We start from the raw sequence: 22,536 nt of genomic DNA, 5'->3' as shown, positions 1-22,536 counted from the left end.
CTCCAGGAGATGCTTACCCCCCAAGGCCTCAGCTGCCACTGATGGCTGACAATGGAGGCAGGACAGGCTTGTCCTCTTCTCCCTTTCTTGAGACTGGTTCCCTACAGGACCCTGCAACATATTAGATATTATCTTAAAATTAAAACGCACACGTTTGCATATCTGTGTGACTTCCATTGTAATCGGACAGATACTCATGGAGAAAGCACAACCACACCAAGGAAGTTTGGCCTATGAGCACTCAGAGGAGGTAGCAACTGATGCTACTCCTAAGGTTAGGAAAAGCTTCTCTAACCAGTGTGTTGGATCTGGATTTTCAAAGAATGGCACTCCAGGTAGAAGGGACAGCACATGCCAAAGGTTTGAGATGGGAAGTGCTTCTTCAGGGGTCAGAGGCAGCTCGCACTTGGCAGTTTGGGGGCATGTGCCTACTTGGGGCTGTAGGGGCTGGGTCCTGAGACAATCCATGCTTTTCATGGCAGCCAGAGCTTCAGGAACCCCCATTTCGAAGGTAAAGAAAATGAGGCTCTGCTATTAACTAGGAACGAGGATCTAGAGCCTCTGTGCTACTCTGCCTCCTAGCCAAGGGGAATGTTGAGGGCGAGACGCGGGGGCCAGAAATGAGACAGCAAAACGGAAGGAGATAGTCGTGCTCCCTCCTAGGCCGCTGTGAGACCGGAACCCTCCACCCGGGATCCCGGGAGCGGCGGACGATCAAGGCCGAGACCCGCGCAAGCAAGGCATGCCGGGAAGTGTGGCCTATCTCCAGGCGGTGTGGGTCGGGCCTGCGGCGGGGCAGTGCAGTCCAGAAAGGGCTGGGGACTAGACGCCGCCCTCACTGGAAGGGGGAACTGGGCGCGCGTACTTGGCGGTAAATGATTCCCAGGGGGTTACACGCTCTCTGCAGGGCCCGTTCCCGGAGGCTGTGCTGGCCCGCGGAGTCAGGAGGAGCGCTAAGCTGGCTGGGAAGCGCGTGCAGGCGGGAGTGCGGCGCCGGCCGGAAGTGTGGTGCGGTTGGCACAGTGCTCGCCGGGAAACGTAGTCCCGCCCGGGGCGGTGGCCTCACGTCCCGCGGACCCAGTGGCCGAGCCGGCGTGGACCCGGGATGGCTGGGCCGGGGGGTTCGGGGGGCCCGATCGGAGCCGGGGCCCTGGCAGGCAGCGCACGGTCCAAGGTAGCTCCGAGCGTGGACTTTGACCACAGCTGCTCGGACAGTGTTGAGTACCTGACACTCAACTTCGGGCCCTTCGAGACAGTGCATCGTTGGCGGCGCCTCCCGCCCTGCGACGAGTTCGTGGGGGCCCGGTACGGCGGAGTTCAGGGGTCTTGGAGTAGGGGGGTGTCTGAGGAGGTCTTGGGCGGGGTCCAGGGACCGAGGCCGGGGCGTGGTGTCCAGGAGCGATCTGGTGATGGGGGGTGGGGAGGAAGTGGTGGTGTCCAGGATGATGTCCAGGCCATGGGAGGGGGTCCTGAGGGAGTCCTGGAGCAGCGTGGCCTGGGGCAGGTACTAGAGTTAAGCTGTGTTTGTGGGTTTGGAGCTGGGGTCCCGGGGGCTCTGCAGTGGGGTGCGGAGTCCAGAGAGTCCCAGGGCAATGTCTTTGGTTCCCATATACAGGGTCTTGGGGTACAGGTGGAATTTAGGGATCTCTATCAATCTTGGCAGTTGAGAGGTGTTACCTAATTTCTGCACCAGCCCGGGTGCTTAGTCTCATTCCTTGGGTGCCCCCAGGAGGGTCCTGGACTCACTGCCACCCACCCATTCTTTCTTTCCAGGCGCAGCAAGCACACAGTGGTGGCCTATAAAGATGCCATTTATGTATTTGGTGGAGACAATGGGTGAGTGAGTATGAACATGAGGGTGTTTGGACCAGGGAGGGAGGAATATGGTGGTTCGGACGGGGTTAGCTAATCACTCCATCTCACTTTCTCCGTCTTTGAGGTTACCTGGCCTCAAGGTCCTCAGCACAGCATTCAGTGGATAGCACATGCTTGGGACACAGAAATGTTCCTCTTGTTCTGGGTGGACACAACCTTGAAAGAAACACATCCACCCTGGCAGTCGCTCTCACCAGGCACTTTTCCCTTCACTGAACTCCTTTTTGGGCCTTATCCTCATGTTCACATGGCAGTGTTTGGAGGACACAGTTTTATTTATTTCTCATATTTTCCACTTTTTGGAAAGGTTTTCCCACCTGCCATAAATTCCTGGGAAACAACTTTCCTGACACCGACCTGATGTTTTTGTTGGTGGGAACACCTCCATCCTATGAACTGTTCCCAGTTAAGTTGTGGTTGGTCTCCTTTGGTGAGAGATAATGGCTGAGGTAAACCTTTGGTTTGTGCAGCTGCTTTCTTCTGGTGGTGTTTCCTTAAGACCCATTCCCAGAGGGAAAGAGCTATTTTAGCTCTTATCATGGGCTGGGCCATGTTAAGTACTGGGTGTGGGCATAGCAGGCCATGCTTGCAGAGGAAAAGGGGCTCTGATCTGGGCAGGGAAGCCCAATCTGGAGGGGTTGATGACCTGAAAGATAAGTAGGAGTGACTCAGGGAAAAGAGGAAGAGGGTTCCAATCGGAGGGATCCGCCTGGGCAATGAATGACCCAGAGGTGGGGGAGTACAGAGTGGCACCAGACCTGGAGTTTGGGCAGGGCATCCCTCCTCCATTAATTCATTTATGTCATCAGGAAAGGCCAGGGATGCTCACCAGGGGTCTGGGAGGCTTGGGAACCTGCTAGATGTGGGGCTGAAGCTTGGTCTCCCGGATAGACCAGGCTCAGTTCAAGTTAGAGCTTTGTGGCTTTGAGCTCAGGCAGGTTTGTTAAGACCACTAATCTGGTCTCCTCCTTTGTATATGGGGTGGCCATATGCCCTGCTCCTGAGGGTCAGTGAGCACAAACCTGTGAAAGACTCAGGACAGGTTTTGCTGTACTGAAGGTGCGGTGTTTGCACATGACCGATTCTGCCCATGAGTCTGTCCCTGCCTCTCAACCACAGGACTTGGCCTGAAGCCCAGAAGGACTGGCCTCTGGTTGGTTCTGCAGCCTTGGTCCTTCAGGACTCCCTCTGCGGGGGCTGACCTGGAGCTAGTAGGGTACAAGGACCCCATGAGTACCGGCAGACTAGGCAGAATGGTTTCCTTGGGCAGGGCCCTGGCTTCTAGCCTGTCTCCCCCACAGCCTGTTTCCCTATGAGCAGCCAGAGGGATCCATTTGAAATGCAAGTCTCTGTGTGTGCCTCCTGAGCACATAATCCTGGGATGGCTCCCCTCTCTCTGAGTAAAAGCCCAAACTGTCCTGGCAGTCTGAGAGGCCCTATACACTTGTGCCTGCCCTGCTCCTCTGCCTTTGTTTTACACTGGGCTACATCACTGCCTTGCTGTGTTCTGATTGAACCAAGCATCCTCCTGCTCAGGCCCTTGTACTGGCTGTTCCCTCCTTCCCAACCCTTCCTGCCTCTCTTCTGAACATACTGTGAGGGAGGCCTTCCTGACTGCCTGGGTCAACTGGACTGTGGCCCTCCCGTCCCCTTCTGCACCTCTTACTGGCTCCATGGTAAGAGTACAGACCACATAGATTACCTCAGAGTTATTTTTGTTTGTTACCTGTCTCCTCCACTGGGGAGAGACCTGAACCCAGCACCCAAACAATTCAGTAAATGTGTGTCACATGACAGGATGAAATAGGAAAAGGCTCACAGGTGTTCACTGCAGGCTTTATGAGAATCCCCCAAACCAGAAAAGGCCTGATGTCCAGTCCAGGGCAGTGGGTGGGAACATTCCCAGGAGTGTTCTATAGCAGGTAGGGTTGGCATGGTAACTGTGTAGCAATAAGCAGAAATATCTTTGCTATAATGTGGCATTAAGAAACAGGATTTGTCTCACTCTGGTTGCAACTTTGTAAAGATTGAGTACAAAGAAAGATGGCGCTGCCTGGGTGGCTTGGTCCCTTAAGCAACTTTGGCTCAGGTCATGATCTCCCGGTGTGTGAGTTCAAGCCCCTCATCTGGCTCTCTGCTGTCAGCACAGAGCCCACTTTGGATCCTCTGTCCCCTCTCTCTCTGCCCCTCCCCCTCCCCTCTTCCACTTGCTCTGCTTGTGCTTGCTCTCTCTCTCTCTCAAAAATAAAAATAAACATTTAAAAAAGAAAGAAATAGGGGCACTTGGGTGGCTCAGTTGGTTAAGCGTCCAACTTCGGCTCAGGTCATGATCTCACAGTTCTTGGGTTCGAGCTTCATGTCAGGCTCTGTGCTGACAGCTTGGAGCCTAGAGCCTGCTTCAAATTCTGTGTCTCTGGCTCTCTTTGCCCCTCCCCCACTCGCACTTTGTCTCTCTCTCTCTCTTTCTCTCTCTCTCTCTCTCTCTCTCAAAAATGAATAAACGTTAAAAATTAAAAAAGAAGGAAAGAAAGAAAGAAAAAAAGAAAGCCTCCTGCAGAATCTGAGAGGGGTAGAGAGAGAGCAAGGAGGGGCAAATGGGAGAGGGGAAAAATTACAGTCACATCTCCGCTTCCCAGCTCCTGGCTTCCAGGCTGCATGGCCTCAGGCAGGCCCTTTATCTCCCAGGCTGCTTCCTCTTTTGTAGAGACAGGTGGAGTGTGCAGCCCCCTGGTGCAGATTGAGGGAAGGGTGCAGGGGGTGCCCCATACAGGCCTGGGTGCTGGGCTCCTATTGGTTGACTCCCTTCTTCCTTCTTACTGACAAGGGCTGGGCAGTAACTTGCAGGTCTTAGTGGGTGGCCAGTGGATTTGTTTTCCATTTTATTGTGCATCTTTAATGTAGTTACACTGGCTTTGCAATAAAGAGGTGGAAGGAATATCAGAGAGGAGGAAAGGGGCCTCCCCTGGGAAGCTCTGCATTGTGGTGGCACAGCCTCCAAGAAAGAGGTGCTGAGACATGGGAGTGGGAGGAGGGGTTCTAGAGCCTGGGGTGAGGTGTGAACCCTCAAGCCAGCTGCTGGGTAGCTGGGATCAGACTTTGGACCTGACCCCAGGCAGGCGGGTCCCTGGCAGCCTGGTACCCGCACCAGCTGGGGAGCTTTCTTTGTGGTCATCACTCTGGTCCCTTGGGAATCAGCTGGATTCTCTAGGGAATCCCTAGCCCTGGTTGGGTCCCCACAACAGTCCCCACCCCCATCCCTGGGCCGCAATGTCCATCTCCTGGGTCCTGGAGAGCAGACCAGGACTGACCCCACTTCTCCCTGGCTGTCTTTTAGGAAGACCATGCTCAACGATCTCCTGCGGTTCGATGTGAAGGATTGCTCCTGGTGTAGGTACGTGGTCTCCGGGCCCCAGGTCCCCCTCTTTCCCCTAGAGGTCCGTAGCACCATGCTGGGCCCTGATTGCCAGTAGGGTCATGCTGGGGAGAGCTAGGGAGAAACTGCAAGGAGACAGCTGTGGTCCTTAGTCTTTCCCTCTCTCTCCTGGGTTTCTTTTCCAGTCCACGACTTGGATTGATTATTCTGAATCCTGTTAGGTAAGGGGATCTGTTTGGTCTGGTTGCTGGTCCTCAAATTCTGCCTCCAGAGAGCCCTTCAGTCACTGGGCCTGTTTCCTGGGCCAGCGGCTGCCCTGGGAGCCAACATGGGTGGGGGTGGGGAACGGCTGCTGGGTCTTTTCAGGACTGACACTGTGGGGCCCGTCTTCTGCCCGGAGACCCCACATGGGTAGTGGGCAATACGAGAGCTCTGGCTTCCTGCCACGGATGGCCCTCGCCCCTGTGCAGCCTTGGGCAAGACATTTGCCCTCTCTGAGCACTGCATATTTGTGCCCATCTCCTCCAGTCCAGCCCTACCCAGGGGGAAGCTCACAGCTGAGGGGGAGAAAGGGATCCCAGGATTAGAAGATACTGGGTGTTCTGAGCTCTACCATCTGCTTGTGCAGGAGCACAGACCCTCTGAGTCCCCTGGGTGCCCCACTCTGCAGGAGCTGTGTGTGCAGCCCTCCATCCCTAGCAGTCCTCTGGGGAGCGGGGGGTCTCACCACCCCCATTTGATGGAGGAGGATGTCCAGGCCCAGGACCCATACCTGCCAAACCTGGAAAACCAGGGTGGCATCATTGTGTGCCACCCACCCTCTGCCCAGGAGACCTAGGTAGTGCTGATATTGCCAAAGAAATTTGTTATTGTTCCTCTCACACTTAGTTTTATAATATAACCAATAGTTACAGATTAATGTTTAAAATCACTCTAAAGACTTTACAGTCCTTTACTAATAATTGCTTAAGCATAAAAGTCTGAAAAGGAGCAGCCCCAGGGAAGCAGTATAAATGGGTTTTTAATTCCATAAATAAAATGCATGGACTACCTCTGTGGAACACAGTGCAGCTGTAACACAAGTATAGCTGATTGGAGAGTGGCAGGAAGACTTAGTCACATTTTACTGTTAAGCTGAAAAAGCAGATATTACAACATATCTACCACGTGATTCCATTTTCATAAATTACTCGGAGGCATAAACATGAATAGGAAAGGTGATGGGGTGGGAGGGTGGTGGCCTCAAGGTATAAAGGGTAGTTTCTGGCAAAGGGATTATATACAAGTCTTAATTCTGGTTTTGTGTTTTTTCCTTATTGGCAACTTTTATTATACGTTTCTATATAATGACATAGGTATTACCTACAAAACACAAAAATGAAAGGAATCAGGGAGGTGGCAGGGGCTGCCCTGTATGGCATGGACTGCACATCTGACCCCTGCTGACACCCACTCTCTGTTTCCCCCCCACCAGGGCCTTCACCACAGGCACCCCACCAGCCCCCCGCTACCACCACTCAGCCGTTGTCTACGGGAGCAGCATGTTTGTATTTGGTGAGCTGCCTCTTCTCTCCTGGGCACTGTGCCCTCTTCTGGGCTCACAGCACCCTTGTCCTGCCCCAGGCCTGGGGCTCACATGCTGTGCATGGCCAACTTCTCTCTGTCCATGCCTTGTCTTTCTCTGCTTGAGTCTTGAGTTCCTGCACTGGTTTGGGGGCCTCTCAAGGGCCCCTGTGGCCCTATGTGCCCCTTTCCCTAACTGTCCCAATTTCCCAGGTTTAGAATTGTCTGCCTCTGTGACTGGACTGGAAGGTGGCTCTCCTCCCTCCTCTGTCACCCCACCAGGAGCAGAGCACAGGGTTCTGCTCATTTATGTGTCCCCAGAGCCTAACACAGTCAGGCACACAGTAGGTGTTCCCCAAAGTTTATGGAAGGAGTCCCAGAATACATCTTAAGTGAGGCCAGATTCTGCCCCCACCTCCTGGGGTTTAGAGACTCTGAGATGCTGCCTTTGGGTGTGACAGTTTCTCCCTCTCTCTACCCAGGGGGCTACACTGGGGACATTTATTCCAATTCTAACTTGAAGAATAAAAACGACCTCTTTGAATATAAGTTTGCAACTGGCCAGTGGACAGAGTGGAAAATTGAAGGACGGTGAGAGACTTTGCTGAAACCTTTCAGGGTTGATCGAGTGGCTACCGCATTGGGTCCGTGGTGGCAGCTGGCCTGGGATGTGGCCCCTATAGCATTACAGAAGAAGAGCCTGAGACTCAGAGAGGCCTGAGCTCTGCTCATTCCCAGCTGTGCCTGTTTGAGGCCCTTGCCCTGCTCTTAGATTCTCTCCTTTCAGAGAGCAGAAGGGACCCTGATGTACTGCTGATGGGCGCGTCTCTCCTGTTTTGCAAGCATCCCCCTTTGATATTTTGGTGGTGGCTGGGAGAGGGCTTTACCCTGTGGGCATCTGAATTCCTTATCCCACTGCCCTGCCTCATGAGCTCAGCCTTATGACACCCAGATGGCATCCCAGAGCCCCGGTGTCAGCAAATGTAGGCACAGTGGCCCTGGGGTCCCGGCTGGTGTTATGGGGCCACGAGGTTCAGGTCTGTGCTGGGCGGCCTCGCTCCTCACCCCCTCCCTCATCACACTACAGGTTGCCGGTCGCTAGGTCTGCCCATGGCGCCACGGTATACAGTGACAAGCTGTGGATCTTTGCTGGCTATGATGGCAATGCCAGGTAGGTGGTGCCCAGCCCGTGCACCCGGCCCCTGAGCAGCCCTGTAAGTGTACCAAGGCCCAGAGCGGGCCTTCCTGGCATGGGAGGGCTCAGGTGGGGGTTTCTCAAGAGGGTAGCGTTGTGGACAGGAGGGACGGGGTGGGGGGCTGGGGTGCCTGGGTGGCTCAGTCAGTTAAGCATCTGACTTGATTTTGGCTCAGGTCATGATCTCACTGTCAGTACAGAGCCCACTTGGGTTCATCTCTCCCTTTTTCTCTGCTCCTCCCCCACTCGTACATGTGTGTGCATGTGCGCTCTTGCCCTCTCAAAATAGATAAAACAAAAAGGACTGAGGGGAAGAAGATGGGTAGGATGGAGGTGAGGGGCAACTGAGTGGAGCTCTTGCCCAACCCGACAAAGGTCAGAAGGCCTGACACCCCTGAGACCCCTCCTGGGGGTGTCTGAGGAGGTGGCAAGCCTGGCCCATTTTTGTGCAGCTATCTGAGGATGTGCTGCATTTTTCTGATTACAAAAGTAGCATGTGATCATTCCCCAAGACTTCAGCATTATAGAAACTCCAAGAGGTGGGGCACCTGGCTGGCTCAGTTAGAAGAGTATGTGAGTCTCAATCTTGGAGTCGTGAGTTCAAGCCCCAGGTTGGGTATGGAAATCACTAAAAAAAAAAAAAAATTTTTTTTTGAAACAAACAAACGCTCCAAGGGATGCGATGTTAGTGGTGGTTTCTGCATGTGTTGCCTCTCTGAAGTCCTCTCTGAGCCCCGGGGGTCTGCCGAGTGGGACTGACCCTGCTACACTGGCTAGATGTTGTGCTTAAGACCATGTGTTCCTGTCTGGGCTGGGGGGATACCTAGCAGGGATTCAGTGCATCCCCCCCGGCCCTGACCCTGAAGCCCCCACCTCATGGCTACTCCATAGGCCCCTGATCAGAGTCCTGCGTGATGTGTCCTTCCTCCCTGGAGCCATCTCTCCCGGCCAGGCCCACCCTGCCACCAGCTCCAGCTGTGCAGATCCTGACCCCTCTGTCCTAATGCAGGTTGAATGATATGTGGACCATTGGCCTCCAGGACCGGGAGCTCACATGCTGGGAGGAGGTGAGGGGTTTGGGGGGCTGGGGCAGGCAGGGAAGGCAGGGGCTTCGGGGGGCTAGGGTGGGGCCGGCAGGGAGGGGAGGGGCAATGGGGGGGGCAGAGGTGGGGCAGGGGAGGGGCTGCTTTGTTCTCTTTGCAAAATCCTAGCCTGTCCTCAGCCTCACCCTCCCTGCTGACTTCCTGCCCAATTCCAGCAGCACTCACCTAGTGACTAAATTCTCTGTGCTTCAAATGGCAGCGTGTCCTGGTGACTGGTGCCACTTAGGTAGAATCCACCCTCATTTGAACACAGCGAGTTCAGCATGCTGTCTGGTGTCCTGCTCCCTGCTGTTTCTGGGCAATCTGTCCATCTGCTCCATTCTTTCCCCTGGAGTTTCTTTCCCCCATGGTGATGATTTTTAGCCCCAGTTGTTAAAAACTGGGCCCATTTAGGTGGATGAGGTGGGGCTTTAAGCTGTTCCATAGAACTTAATCTATGAACCCTCATTCACAGAAGTTTCAAGAATGAAAGTAGTCCCAGTTCAGCAGTGTAAGTAAGTCTCGACCCTGTGAACCCGGTCCCATGAGGGCTCGGGCTGAGCTGCCTTCCCTACCCCAGGTAGCGCAGAGCGGTGAGATCCCGCCATCCTGCTGCAACTTCCCAGTGGCCGTGTGCCGGGACAAGATGTTTGTGTTCTCAGGGCAGAGCGGAGCCAAGATAACCAACAACCTCTTCCAGTTTGAATTCAAGGACAAGACGTGAGTGTTCTGGTGGTGGCACCCACATCTGTGTCTGGAGCTGTCCTCGTGAGCTTCCGACACAGCAGGGCAAGTTACCCTTCCAGAGCAAGGAGGTGCAGGTGCCTTCATACAGACTGTGCAAGCAGGCTCCTTAGTGTGTGGCTACAGCTCAGCAAGATGGGGCTCAGCTGGCCTCTCTCTCTGTCCAGTGTGAAGGACGGCTCCTGCCCCGCAGACGGCCTGGTCAGTGTCACCAGTAACAAATGTGGCTGGAATAGATCTCATACGATGGAAGAAGCCTGGAGGGGTGCTCAGGCCCTGAGAGCGTCCAGCCTATGCTGTCCTTGACCAGCCCTCGTGATGGGGACTGAGCCCTGGAGGTGGCACAGACTGGGTCTTGGCTCTGGGAGTGAATGGAGGGGAGGGAACAGGGAGCTTCTGCTGTAAGCCAGGGAGGCTCAGGAGGGGACTTGGAGTTGCCCTGGAGCCCAGCACTGTCCATTCAGAAGGAGGAAGGTCAAGGCATCTGAGGCAGAGGGAATCCCGCTGACACCCACCCAGCTCTCCTGTGGCTCTCATGAGGGCAGCCGGGCTTGAGCCAGCCTGCCTCTCCATCCTGGCCTTGGTGCTTACAGCAGTGGGCAGCAAAGAGGGCTCAGCACCAATAGGAACAGACCTGGTGAGGTGAGAGGCCTTGGAAGTAGAGGCCAAGAAGGCTCAGATGTGGGGAGGGGTTGAAGGGCAGATATGCAGGCTCTGGATAGGTGGACAAGTGGCTAATCTGGGAAGGGTGCTCAAGGAGGTACAGGTATTGGAGGAGACGCAGGGCCTGAGGACTGTTCAGGGATGTGGGGGCTGAGGAAGGTGCATTGAGGGAGCAGAGGGCTGTGGGGTGGGGGACCCAGGCCAGAGATGGGGGGCAGAGCTGCAGCTGGGGGCAGAGTGGACAGGGGTAGGAAGAAAACCAGGGGAGGTATGGCCACCAGCACCAGCCCAGGCTGGGTGTTAGGAGATCCCGGGGGCCACTGGCAGCAGAGGAGTCCCATGGGGTGGAGTCAGTGTGGTGCTGCCTTCCTCGGGCTGGCCTGCTCCCAGCCCCCAGACAGCCACCTGCCCAGTGTCATGCCTGTGCCCTTTGCTCCCACACACACAGAGGTGAGAGTGAACACACCCTGGCCTTTAGGCTGTGCATAGGTGGGCAGATCCTGTGGTGTGGGCATCACATAGGGCCCATTCCCCATGGGGCCACAGAGGGCTGCTGGTGTGAGGCACTTAGCACTGGGGTCCTTACAGAGCACCTCTGCCCTACCCCATTCCCAGATGGGCATTCAGGACCCCTGCCACCTGGAGATGGGCTTTGCCCAGGCAGGTCTCCTGCATGCTGGACAACCTCCCCGCAGCAGGGGCACCTGTCAAGCCCAGCATGTGCCAGGTGCAGGGGTCAGCATGGAGCCAGATGGCATGGCCCACCTGGCCAGGATCTGTTTGGGTTCCAAAGAGGATACGTTGGAAGCTGTTGGGGATTCCTGGGAGGGTAGAGAATGTAGGAGCAGCACTGGGAGGTGGGGTCCTGGTGGCTCCCAGGAGCAAGGCCTTGGCTGTGGGGATCATCCCACATGTTGGAGTGGTGGACATATCTCCATTCCCCCAGAGAGTGGAATTGCCTCACCATACAGAGGCTGGCCACCTCTCCTGCCTGCCACTGCTGCCTGGTTTATAGCTGGGAGACAGAAAAGGACTCGGGCAGGACCCCATGGTGGGCTGAGTGGACCTAGGCAGAGCTGGTGCCAGAGCAAAAGGGGATGCCCTGCAGTGCATGCCCTCCCTTGACCCGGCTGGTCTCCCCAGGGGCTTCAGGGCACTTCCAGCTGGTGCCTGCTGTGGGGAGGCCTCAGAACCCAGGTGGAGGCCGTGGGGGAGCAGGAGCCCCCACTCTGGCACTAGTTTACTGTCATGTGCCCTTAGGTGGACACGCATCCCCACCGAGCACCTACTCCGTGGCTCCCCACCACCCCCGCAGCGGCGCTATGGGCACACCATGGTGGCCTTTGACCGCCACCTCTACGTGTTTGGGGGTGCGGCAGACAACACACTGCCCAATGAGCTGCACTGCTATGATGTGGACTTCCAGACCTGGGAGGTTGTCCAGCCCAGCTCAGACAGTGAGGTGAGTGCTTCCGGGCACAGGTGGCCAGGGTTGCCCAGGCCTGAGGGCTGGGAGGCCTGATTCACCTGCTCCCACCACCCTGCAGCTCCTCATAGCCTCAGAGGGCTCCCAGGGCTCTAGATGGCCAGCAGGAGCAAAGCCCGGATGACTGAGGCCCTCAGCCCTGGACGCCTGCCTTGACCAGACCCTAGGCCCTGGGCCCTTGTTCTCCATCTTGCAGCCTACAGGCTTTTAACATTTCACTTCCCATCATATCTGCATGGTGCTGAGGATGTTCTCCCAGAACGTCCACCCTGACTGCTGCTGGCTCCCCTTCTCAGCCATGCTGCGAGCTCCCTCATCCTGTGGCTCTTTCCCCTCCCAAACCTGTCCCCAGAGCGCTCTCACTCTTGAACAGGGTCAGCAGGAGGCTGGTCTGTGGTGCCTTGCCTGGCCCTTGCTGACTGGTCCCATGCCCGCATGTCTCTCCCCTCCAGGTCGGTGGGGCTGAGGTGCCAGAGCGAGCATCTGCTTCTGAGGAGGCGCCTGCCCTGGCCTCTGAGGAGCGGGGTGGCTTCAAGAAGTCCCGAGATGTGTTTGGCCTGGACTTTGGCACCACCACAGCCAAGCCGCCTGCCCCGCCGGCCTCAGAGGTGAGGGTTGGCGCCCTCGCTCCTCTCCATCACTCCCTGATGCCAGTCCTGTGGTCAGCCTCTCTCACAGATAGGGAGACTGAGGCTTAGAGAAGTACTTGTTAGGGTCACTTATCTCCTCCCCTCCCCACCTCCACCCAGCTGCCAAGCGGAAGGCTCTTCCACGCAGCTGCTGTGATCTCGGACGCCATGTACATCTTCGGGGGCACCGTGGACAACAACATCCGCAGTGGGGAGATGTACAGGTTCCAGGTGGGGCTCATGGACCGACTGCAGGGGAGCCAGCCAGGGTGGATGGGTCCCAGATGATGGAAACTGAGGCCCCGTAGGTAGGGGTGGGACTTGTCCAAGGGGACCAGAGCCAGGGGTCTAGTGGGATGGCAGCCTTCCCGAGGAGTCTGGAAGACAGGGTGGGGAACTCTAGGCCGAGGGCAGTCTGAGGAACCTCTGTGCAGGGTGGGGTGGGTGGGGCAACATTGGGGGCTCACAGTGGAGCCAGTGGAGGCCGGGGAGCAGGCTTGGGCCAGTGGAGGGAGCTGGGCTGAGCTGGGCTGGGCAGTGTGGCTTAGAGGGGGGCAGAGCCTGGGCCAGTGCTGGCTTCCCTGGGCAACACTGGGTCTCCTCCCACAGTTCTCTTGTTACCCCAAGTGCACACTGCATGAGGACTACGGGAGGCTGTGGGAGAGCCGCCAGTTCTGCGACGTGGAGTTTGTGTTGGGCGAGGTGGGTGCCCTCCCTATGCCCAGCCTGTCCCCTGTACTGCAGGGTGGAGGCTGTGCCCTGAGGCACTGCTGGCCTACCCCTTGTGCCTGGAGTCCTAGAGCCCTTACCTGGCTGTCTGGGCCTCCGTCCCAGCCAGGATGAGGGTTCTGTGCTCCCCACCAAGGTGTCATTCTTGCTCCAGAAGGAGGAGTGTGTGCAGGGCCATGTGGCCATTGTCACCGCTCGGAGCCGCTGGCTCCGCAGGAAGATCATGCAGGCACGGGAACGGCTAGCCCAGGTGAGGTGCTGCCCAGTCCCTCCTGCCAGGACAGTGGCATCTGTGGGGTGCCCCTGAGCTCCCCTTCCTCTCCCTATAGAAGCTGGAGGAGGAGGCAGCCCCCGCTTCCAGGGAGGACCCTGGTGCAGCTGTGGGGGGGGCCCGGCCGCCCCTGCTGCACGTGGCCATCCGCGAGGCTGAGGCCCGGCCCTTTGAAGTGCTCATGCAGTTCCTGTACACGGACAAGATCAAGTACCCGCGGAAAGGTGCGCTGGGGGTGGGAACAGGGTGGACAGGTGCACAGCCTGAGGCCTGGCGGCCACCACCACTCATGTCCACTGGTGTGGTTGAATTGCCTGATGACCCAGACCCACACTCCTCTGAAAGAAGCCCTGGACCCTGTCCTCCCCTCCGCCCTGCCCCGCACCTTCTCCCTCTCTCCATGACTCTGAGGTTCAGGGAGCTCTTGGATGCAGGCCACGTGGAGGATGTGCTGCTCATCATGGATGTCTACAAGTTGGCACTGAGCTTCCAGTTGTGCCGCCTGGAGCAGCTGTGCCGACAGTACATCGAGGCCTCCGTGGACTTGCAGAACGTGCTGGTTGTGTGTGAGAGTGCCACCAGGCTGCAGCTGGGCCAGCTGAAGGTGCGGGCCGGTGTGCATGGCCCACCCCGCCTACCACAGGCCCCCGTCCCCTGCTGCCAACACCAATCCCAGGCTACTGACCCCCGCTGCAAGCTGCTGCCCCTGCCCTGCTGCTGCCAACCCGCACCCCAGGCTGCCAACTCTCGCCACAGGGCCCCCATACCCCGTTGTCAAACCCTACCCCAGGCTGCCGACCCCTGCCACAAGCCCCCTGTTCCCTTCCCCGGCCCAAGTCCTCCTGCCCAGGCTGCTGCCCCATCGGCCAAGGCCTGACCCTGCTTGCCTGCTCCGGCTTGTGTGTCCCAGGAGCATTGCCTGAACTTCGTGGTGAAGGAGTCCCACTTCAATCAGGTGATCATGATGAAGGAGTTTGAACGCCTCTCTTCCCCACTGATCGTGGAGATTGTGCGGAGGAAGCAGCAGCCACCTCCCCGTGCTCCCTCAGAGCAGCCCGTGGACATTGGTAGGGATCCAGTCCCCATCCCTGAGGCAGCAGAACGGGATTGTATTCATCCTGGGTGGAGACCTGGGAACCATGGAAGTACCTGCCAGGCCCTCAGGGTGGGGTGTGGGTACCGGGGGTGCCCAGAGCGCTCCTGGGGCTCCTGCATGGGCAGACAGGGAGGCAGGTCAGGCTCATTGGAAGGAAGAGCCCCTGACCTATGGGGCATCCTACCACAGCTGTGCGCCTGAGGGTGGAGAATCTCCTGAGCCCGTTTCCAGAGGTGGGCACGGGTCCCTCTCTAGTGAGGGTACCTGCCCTGACTGACATCAGGTTTGACAGCTCTGTTGGGAGCAGTGTGCTCAGGGTCAGTGACTAGTTGCAAGCTTCTTTTCTAGGCATGCCCACCCTTTGGGGCCTAGTGAGAGGTAAGCTCAGTCCAAAGACTTCAGACATTCCTGGTAGCTCCCTGTGCCCACCTAGTCCGGGAAGGGACATCACAATCTCCTTTATCCCCTGACTCTCCCTGGGGTCTGTGCTGCATCTGGCCATTGGCCCTGGGTGACACAAGGAGGGACACAGTGCTTGCCAGACCCAGAGGGGGCTCAAGCATAAGGGTAGGGAGGAGGGTTCAGTGGGCTGAGTTGGGGAGATCAGACTCTGGGGGTCGGGCAGGCCTAAGGGCCGTGTTTGGGGCTGAGGGGAGAAGGTAACAGGGCCTGTTAGTGCCTCAAGGGCCAGAGTGAGCCTTCTGGCCTGGGAGACGTTTGTTCAGGGCAGCAGCATGGGCAGATGTCCAGGAAGCAGTGCCTGGGGCCCTGAGGCCCAAATCCGATGGCTGAGTCTGCAGAGGGGCAGGAGGCATCTGCTCGGGGTCCCTCTACACCAACCCCTGCCCTCCCTACCAGGCACATCTCTGATCCAGGACATGAAGGCATACCTGGAGGGGGCAGGTGCAGAGTTCTGTGACATCACTCTGCTGCTGGATGGGCACCCAAGACCGGCCCACAAGGCCATCCTGGCCGCTCGCTCCAGGTGGGTGGGGGTGTGGCTACAGGGCAGGGCAGGGCAGTCCTGGGCACAGCTTCTGTTTGCCGAGAGCCAGGACTCGAATGCCCCTGTCTGCAGCTACTTTGAGGCCATGTTCCGGTCCTTCATGCCCGAGGACGGGCAGGTGAACATCTCCATCGGGGAGATGGTGCCCAGCAGGCAGGCCTTTGAGTCCATGCTGCGCTACATCTACTACGGCGAGGTCAACATGCCGCCCGAGGACTCTCTGCATCCTGCCATGGGTGCTCCCAGGTCACCTCTGGAGGCCCGAGTCCCCAGCTTAGGCAGCTTTGGAGCCTCGTGGGTGGGTTCTGGCCTAGCGATTTCGTGAGGATTTCCTGGTACCTAATGCTCTCCCTGCAGTTGGTCAGCAGGCACGGAGAGGTTGGAAGCCGGGAGGGATGGGTGGGTTCTTGACTCTCACAACTGCCCAGAGGAAGTGGTCCTGTGTTATAGGTGAGTAGATCACCGTGGAGTGATTCCTGGTCATGTCACTTCATGGGGGCCTGCACATGGGTGCAAGATGCCTTTCAGGGCTCTGTGAAGCCACAGTTAGTTCTGCAAATGTGCATATGGGTATTTTCCTGGGAGAGGATTTTGGGTTTTCTTTGGATCTTGAATAGGGCTTCAGAGTCTGTGTAGAGAGCAAGTCAGTGTCCTGCCTGGATTGGAGCCCTTGTGTTGGTCCCTTGGGGTGGGGGTGGGGGGCGGTTTCCTTGTTCTGAGCACACAGGAGGAGGCAGCCACAGTCTCAGGCTTCCTCTGCCCCTGGTGCACACGGGGCTCCAGCTGCACCCTCCCAGGGGAGATGCACAGGTGGCGGGAGAACGAGCTCCTTTGGCTGGCAGCTCCTTAACCAGCCCCCAGCTACCTGTTTGCGGCTCCCTACTATTACGGTTTCTACAACAACCGGCTTCAGGCGTACTGCAAGCAGAACCTGGAGATGAACGTGACAGTACAGAATGTATTGCAGGTAGCTCAGCGGGTGCTCATGGGCCTTCCTGAACCTGGGCAGGTGGGGGAGGGATGGGGCAGCACCTCAAGGAACCTGCTGTTCCAGATCCTGGAGGCAGCTGACAAGACACAAGCACTGGACATGAAGCGGCACTGCCTGCACATCATCGTGCACCAGTTCACCAAGGTCAGGGCCCTCCCAGCCCAGCACTCACTGCCAACCCATCTTTAGGACCCACTTCTGCCCGCGTTAGCCTTGGCCAGGTGTGGGGTGGGGGTGCGTGGAATCTGCTCATCTCCTGCAGCAGTGGTCCCTGGGGTTAGCCAAGCAGAGTACCCACCCACTGGCCATTTGGAGTCAGCCTGTGCCCTGGCTTGGTTGAGCTCCTGCGAGACTCTGGAGCCCACTCTGGCCCTCATGGGAATCCGGTTCCATCCTGTTTGGGCCTTTTGGTTGCCTCCTGCAGGTGTCCAAGCTGCCCACACTGCGCTCGCTGAGCCAACAGCTGCTTCTTGACATCATAGACTCCCTGGCCTCCCACATCTCTGACAAGCAGTGTGCAGAGCTTGGAGCGGACATATGAGGCCCCATGCGGTGCTGGCCCACTCGAGGAGAATAACCATGCCTGTTCCTGCCCTGCCCACTGCAGACTATGCTGGCCACGCTCAGGCCTCAGGTGGAGTGGTTGGACCTGCCAGCCGAGGGGCAGGGTGCCCAGAGTCTCCGGAGGGAAAGAGGACATGGGGGGCTCTGGATGCCCCATTTCACTGCTAAGGACAAGTCCCACAGGGAGTGATGGTAAAACAGACCCCCTGGGTGGCACCCTCTCAGTTGGGGGTGTGGGTGGGAAGCCAGGGCCCAGCAGTGGGGAGAGCCCATTGTGGAGCTGGTTTGAGGCTGCCCATCCAGCAGGGACTGTGTATGGCTTGTGGGTCTGGCCACTGGATCCTATTGCCCCGAGACCCCTCTGATGTGGGCTACATAGTACCCCCTCACCTTCACTGGGGTTGCTCTAAGGGCCCCTACTGTCATCCAGAGCTTGTGGGTGGACAATAGTAACAGGCAGATGAAATCTGACTCAGGATGAATTTTGTGAAGGGCCCTGATGCCGAACTGGGCCTTGGCTTCCAGAGGGGCTGCAGGATCCCACTCCACTGTGTGCACATCAGGAGTCCCCAGTTGTGCCAGGGAGACGTCGGTGAAAGTGCCCCCCCCCCCAGGTCCCCATCTGTCCCTAAGTATTTATTCTTTGTCATAGACATGCCATTAAGACCATAGTAGTGCTACCTATTACACCTCATGGGTACAGGCCCCACGGTGGACTCCGGCCCTCAGCTGTCCCTGAGCTGGGGATGGATCATGTGGCCCAAGTGCTTGAGACTGGCCAATCCCATCCGGTCTTCTATCCGTGTCAGCAACTCCCAGCCACATCTAGGGATACCCAGGGATATGGGGTGGGGAGGGGAGAGGGGTTGCAGCAGAAATCCTGAAGTCCCAAGGCCGCCTTGCTCCTGCCTAGGCTGGGAAGCTAAAGGATTGGGCACCATGTCCTTTCCTGCCCCCCAACATAAGGCCCTGTGTGAGTCCACCCTAATACAACAGGCACTTCTGCCTCCTCTCTGGGAACGAGAACCCCAGGGACCCTTCTGCCCTGGCTGCCAGGAAGCCACGCTGGGGGGAAACAGTCCCCCTTGTCTCCTCCCTCCAGTTGCGTCCCCATGCAATGGCACTTGCCACTCTTTGGCCCTTGCTGAAGAGCCCCAGATGGTGCCACGTAGTTGGACAGGGAGCCCTGGTCCCAGGTGGGCATCCTTAGGCAAGAGGAGTCCATCCATAAGGCTGCCGGCAAGCTAGGAAATGGCCTGGCACAAGATGAGCCTTGGTGAACAACTGCAAACCCTGCTCTACAGTGGGCCCTTGTAACTGGTCGTTTGACTTTTTCTTCCAGACATGATATGAATAAATGAAGTTACACACCAAGGACCCTAGAAAGCCAATTTCACAGCATTGTGTGGCACTTTCCAGGACTAGAGAGAATTCAGCTATGCTCTTGGGGCTACTGTAGCCACGGCCAGCAGGGAGGTCATGTGTGCAGTTAATCACCCTGCACACTGAACTGTTTGCCACAATCACAGACTCAGGGAAGCCTACTTTCCAGTCAGCTTGAAGAAAAATGGGGACTCCAGTTGAGGCCAGGATTGCTGTCTTCATGCCTGCCTCCAAGTTTCCCCCACCTCTTCTCAGACCTCCGGGGACTAGAAGTGTCACTTGCTGGGCCTTTACTACTTGCCAATCATAGTAGCACTAGGTCAGAAATTGCTATCTTTGTCCGTTTTTCAGATGAGCCAGGCCCAGTGTAAGTGGGTGGCTGGTCTGCAGGCTGGGGTTCAGATGTTGTACCCTACTGACTGCTGGGCAGATTAGGCTAGTGGATAAAAGCCATGCAGGTATCCTTGTAAAGAGACTGACTCTGGCCTGGGTTTCAGAAATGTTTTCAAAGGGACTAGACTACTTTTGTCTGGGCTGTTTCAGGTACCAAGGAGAGGGTGCCTGGCACTGTTGCTGGCCTCTGCTCACACCATCCTGTCCCTCAAAACCCTGTGGGGACTGGAGTTGCATGAGGTGGGGTGGGCAAAAAGCTGGATTTTCTGCTCTTCACCGCTGAGAGCTTGGATAATTGGGGAGGGGCCCCAGCCCCTAGCTGAGCCAGATAGCAGGGCCTCCTAGAATCCACTTTATTATGGCATCTGGCAGGTCTGGTGGACACAGCTCAGATGGGGTCCTTCTCCAGGTGGATTCTAAGGGGGGAAGAGGCTGAAGCCCTAAGAGGCAACCTCTCAAGTCAGCTCCGGGCCCAGCAGCCCCTCACTCAAGCCATGCTGTTGCTCAGCTGCATGGCAAAGTCCTGCACGTGCTCCTTCAGAGTCTGGCGGGCATCTGCCTGTGCCCGCTTCTCCCGTGCCCGCTCTTGCTGCAGCTTGCTCAGCCGCAGCCGCAGCCGCTGCTCTCGCCGCTTGCAAGCCTGCAGCTGGCGCTGGGCCTTGTCCAGGGCATCGAGTGCGGCCTCAGCCCGCCGTTTCCAGAGCAGGGCACTGCCCACCTGGTAGCTGTGCTCATTCTGGATATAGGCTCCGGCTGGGGGTGGGAGACGAAGCATGTAGGCTGAGGGGGAGACAGGCCGTGGCTCAAGGGGGGATGGCTGCCGCTCTGGCTCCCGCTCCGGCGAGGGCTGGGCACTGCAGCCTGCTTCATCTGCCTGGGCACCCAGGGGCCCCAAGAGGTCTGAGAAGGGGCTACTGAGGCCAGCCTCCAGCCTCCCAGTGGGGGAGGCAGGCAAAGCAGCAGGTGCTGAGGCCTCTTCCACAGGAAAGCAGGCGACATCAGCAGGTGGTGGTGGAGAAAATGGAGTCGTGGGCCCACGGCCCTCAGAGCAGCTGAGAGAAAAGAGAGAGAGAGAGACACTAATAGGCCAGGCCAAGGCCTTGCCAGACTCTACTTCACCGGCCCACCCTAGTCTACTCCACTGGTTTAGAACCCTGTCCAGCAAGACTGCTGGCACACATCCTAAAGCCCAGTCTCTCAGATTTGGGGTGGGAATGGGGCACCCTCCACCCACAGCACATACCGCTTCCTGCATCGCCGGAGCCGGCTGACGTCGGGGGGGCCAGGTGGGTAACTGTGCCCCTTGGTCTTGGTTGTCCGGCGTAACTTGGAGAAGGACTCAAATATCGTGGGAACTGCCCCCTCCTTCAGCCTGTGATACCCGCTGTGGGGAAAAACAGCCTGGATGAGGTGGACAATAAGCATTGCCCCCCAGGGCCAGCTGCAGGGCACAGAGCTAGCATGCCCCCAGCACCCCAGATCAGGCTCTCCCATGCTAGCACAGTGGGAGGTGGGTAGGCATGTTGCCAGCACTTAGTTTAGGGAATGCCACTTTAGGTAGAATTACACCAATCTCTTTCCTGCAGGGCTCTTCAAAATTAGACGTGTAAAAAAAGACTGTACTAGAACTAGGCTGACCAGCCAAAACGAATAATTTCATTGTGGGAGCACCTGGGTGGCTCAGTTGGTTAAGCATCTGCCTTCAGCTCATATCATGATCTCACAGTCCGAGAGCTCGGGCCCTGCACCAGGGCTCTGTGTTGACAGAGCCTGGAGCCTGCTTCGGATTCTTTGTCTCCCTCTCTCTCTGCCCCTCCCCTGCTCACGCTCTGTCTCTCTCTCTCTTTCTCTCAAAAATAAACATTAAAAAAAAAATTTTTTTTTTAAAGAATAATTTCATTGTGGATTTGCTGGGAGGACTGGGGTTCTAAAGAATAGCCTTTGAAAAAGCTAATGTTTTCCTCTCCTGTCTCTAGCACAGTTACCCTGAGGGGGTGGGTCTTACTGTCACCGAGGTGCAAAGCTGGGAAAAAGCAGCCACACCGCGTAACCAGGTCGGCCTGGGCTCCAGCCAGTGGCTTCAGGATCGTCCTCATCTGGCCGTACAGCTGCCCCAATCGGCCGACTACTCTGATGCTTCAAACCCTGCCCCAGTGACTACTGCCACAGAGGCTCACCTGATTCCCACCAGCTCAAAGCAGTTCTCCTCGAAGTGCTTGGAGCAGAAGTAGATGTACTCGGAAGCCGGGTCCCACAGGCCCTGGCCGCTGGGGTCCAGCCGCTGGCAGTTGGCCAGCCACAAGCCTCGCCTCGGGTTGTCCTTCTTGGGAAGTCTGCGGAGCCACAAACCAGTAAGCACCAGGGTGTCTGTAGCCCTGGGCTGAAGCTGCTCAAGCACTCCAGACGGCAAGGACTGGTCATGCACACGCCACCACCAGACCTCCCTTCAACCCTGCCAGGTAAACACCTCCCACCAAGGTCTAGATGAGGAAACTGAGGCCTCGAGGAAAGCAACTTCCTTAGCGTCACCTGGCAGGTGAGAGTCAGAAAGCGGAGGGACGCAGGCTGGTGGACCTCCCATGCTTCCTCTCCCACCTAGGCTCAGTCGCACCCGCCCCGCCCCTCTCCCCCCTACAAATACAAGCATCGCGCCAACCAGAGGAAAGCGCATGCGCAATCGTGGCTCCACGAAGAGGGTAAAACCGGCGCAGGCACACGTGAGCCTTCGCGTGCCAGCACGCACGCGCGCTGACCTGTGGAAAGAGATGCCGCGGTTGCGCGTCTCGCGCGTGTCCCTTGTGCAGCAGCCGGCGGCGGAGCAGTGACGCGGCATCTGGGGAAGAGGCGGGAGCTTGGTCGTGGGCGGCTCTCCAGGCCCGGAAGGGCCTCGCGCCCCCAGCAGCCGATCCGCTCCTGGCGACCCTGGCCTGCCGGGTCTCCCCCGGCCTGATCTCGCCCGAGCCCCGTCCCAGCCCGTTCTCCTGACTCCCGTCAGCGGCACTCACGATCTCGCCATTGCTGCGCCGCCGAAGTCTCGCGAGGAGTGGAGCGCGGTGGAAGTTGATACCATAGAGACTCGGAAGAGCGAGGCACTCGACCCAGGGGCGGGGCGAGGCGGGCACCGGAAGTGGCGGGAGCGTAGTGTTGCTGCCGGGTCTGCGTCGTCCCACCCTCCCTGAGCGCCTGCGCGGTAGTACACTCGGGCTCTTGGCTTTTCAGGCCAAACTCTTGGCCGTCAACACCTCGGCACCGAAGGAGCGGCGCCCCGGTCGTTGGCGCAGAGTCCCCGTAGTGTATGGGTCAGCTGGCGCGGCAGCGGGAAACCAGCAGGGTCCCGGGATCCACGCTGGCAGCCCGGGAAAGGCTAGACTGCAAAAAGGAAACTCCCAACTAGAAAAAGGGGCCAGATTACGTGATCAATATAACCCGACAAATTCAGTGCCCATAGCTTACTCCGGGAGAGGTGCCATGGGTGGGCGGTGATGGGCAGAAA

General features: G+C 57.7%; 2 protein-coding genes across 6 annotated transcripts; one reads left to right on the top strand and one right to left on the bottom strand.

The window, feature by feature from the left end:
- The first annotated feature begins 224 nt into the window (after positions 1 to 224).
- On the top strand, positions 225 to 19,929 carry LZTR1 (leucine zipper like transcription regulator 1). Of its 4 annotated transcripts, none has more exons than XM_047090249.1 (21): positions 225 to 871; positions 1,774 to 1,836; positions 5,210 to 5,266; positions 6,723 to 6,802; positions 7,294 to 7,402; positions 7,899 to 7,982; positions 9,016 to 9,073; positions 9,669 to 9,808; positions 11,756 to 11,957; positions 12,434 to 12,589; positions 12,731 to 12,841; positions 13,220 to 13,312; positions 13,494 to 13,589; positions 13,669 to 13,834; positions 14,045 to 14,214; positions 14,521 to 14,677; positions 15,565 to 15,691; positions 15,785 to 15,934; positions 16,574 to 16,679; positions 16,767 to 16,847; positions 17,128 to 19,929. In XM_047090249.1, the coding sequence occupies exons 3-21, from the start codon at positions 5,217 to 5,219 to the stop codon at positions 17,242 to 17,244; spliced, it is 2,253 nt and encodes a 750-aa protein (XP_046946205.1). In that variant the 5' UTR covers positions 225 to 871; positions 1,774 to 1,836; positions 5,210 to 5,216; the 3' UTR covers positions 17,245 to 19,929. The 4 variants fall into 4 exon arrangements, with proteins under 4 accessions (XP_046946205.1, XP_046946203.1, XP_046946202.1 ...); XM_047090247.1 differs by lacking the exon at positions 225 to 871 and adding an exon at positions 878 to 1,305 and having other exon boundaries at positions 14,566 to 14,677; XM_047090246.1 differs by lacking the exon at positions 225 to 871 and adding an exon at positions 878 to 1,305.
- On the bottom strand, positions 19,383 to 22,103 carry THAP7 (THAP domain containing 7). 2 transcript variants are annotated; one of them, XM_047090253.1, is made up of 5 exons: positions 22,049 to 22,103; positions 21,797 to 21,876; positions 21,221 to 21,376; positions 20,287 to 20,427; positions 19,383 to 20,095 (listed from the first exon to the last, which is right to left on the bottom strand). In XM_047090253.1, exons 2-5 carry the CDS (start codon positions 21,874 to 21,876, stop codon positions 19,531 to 19,533), a joined length of 942 nt encoding a protein of 313 aa, XP_046946209.1. In that variant the 5' UTR covers positions 22,049 to 22,103; the 3' UTR covers positions 19,383 to 19,530. The 2 variants fall into 2 exon arrangements, with proteins under 2 accessions (XP_046946209.1, XP_046946210.1); XM_047090254.1 differs by lacking the exons at positions 21,221 to 21,376; positions 22,049 to 22,103 and having other exon boundaries at positions 21,797 to 22,034.
- Between the last annotated feature and the right edge of the window lie 433 nt (positions 22,104 to 22,536).

This window comes from Lynx rufus, unplaced genomic scaffold (assembly GCF_022079265.1).
Source record: "Lynx rufus isolate CCGP_SWC_20201006 ecotype Redwood Valley unplaced genomic scaffold, mLynRuf1.p SCAF_29, whole genome shotgun sequence".
Classification (NCBI taxonomy): Eukaryota; Metazoa; Chordata; class Mammalia; order Carnivora; family Felidae; genus Lynx; species Lynx rufus.
This window is presented reverse-complemented; position numbering and strand designations above follow the sequence as displayed.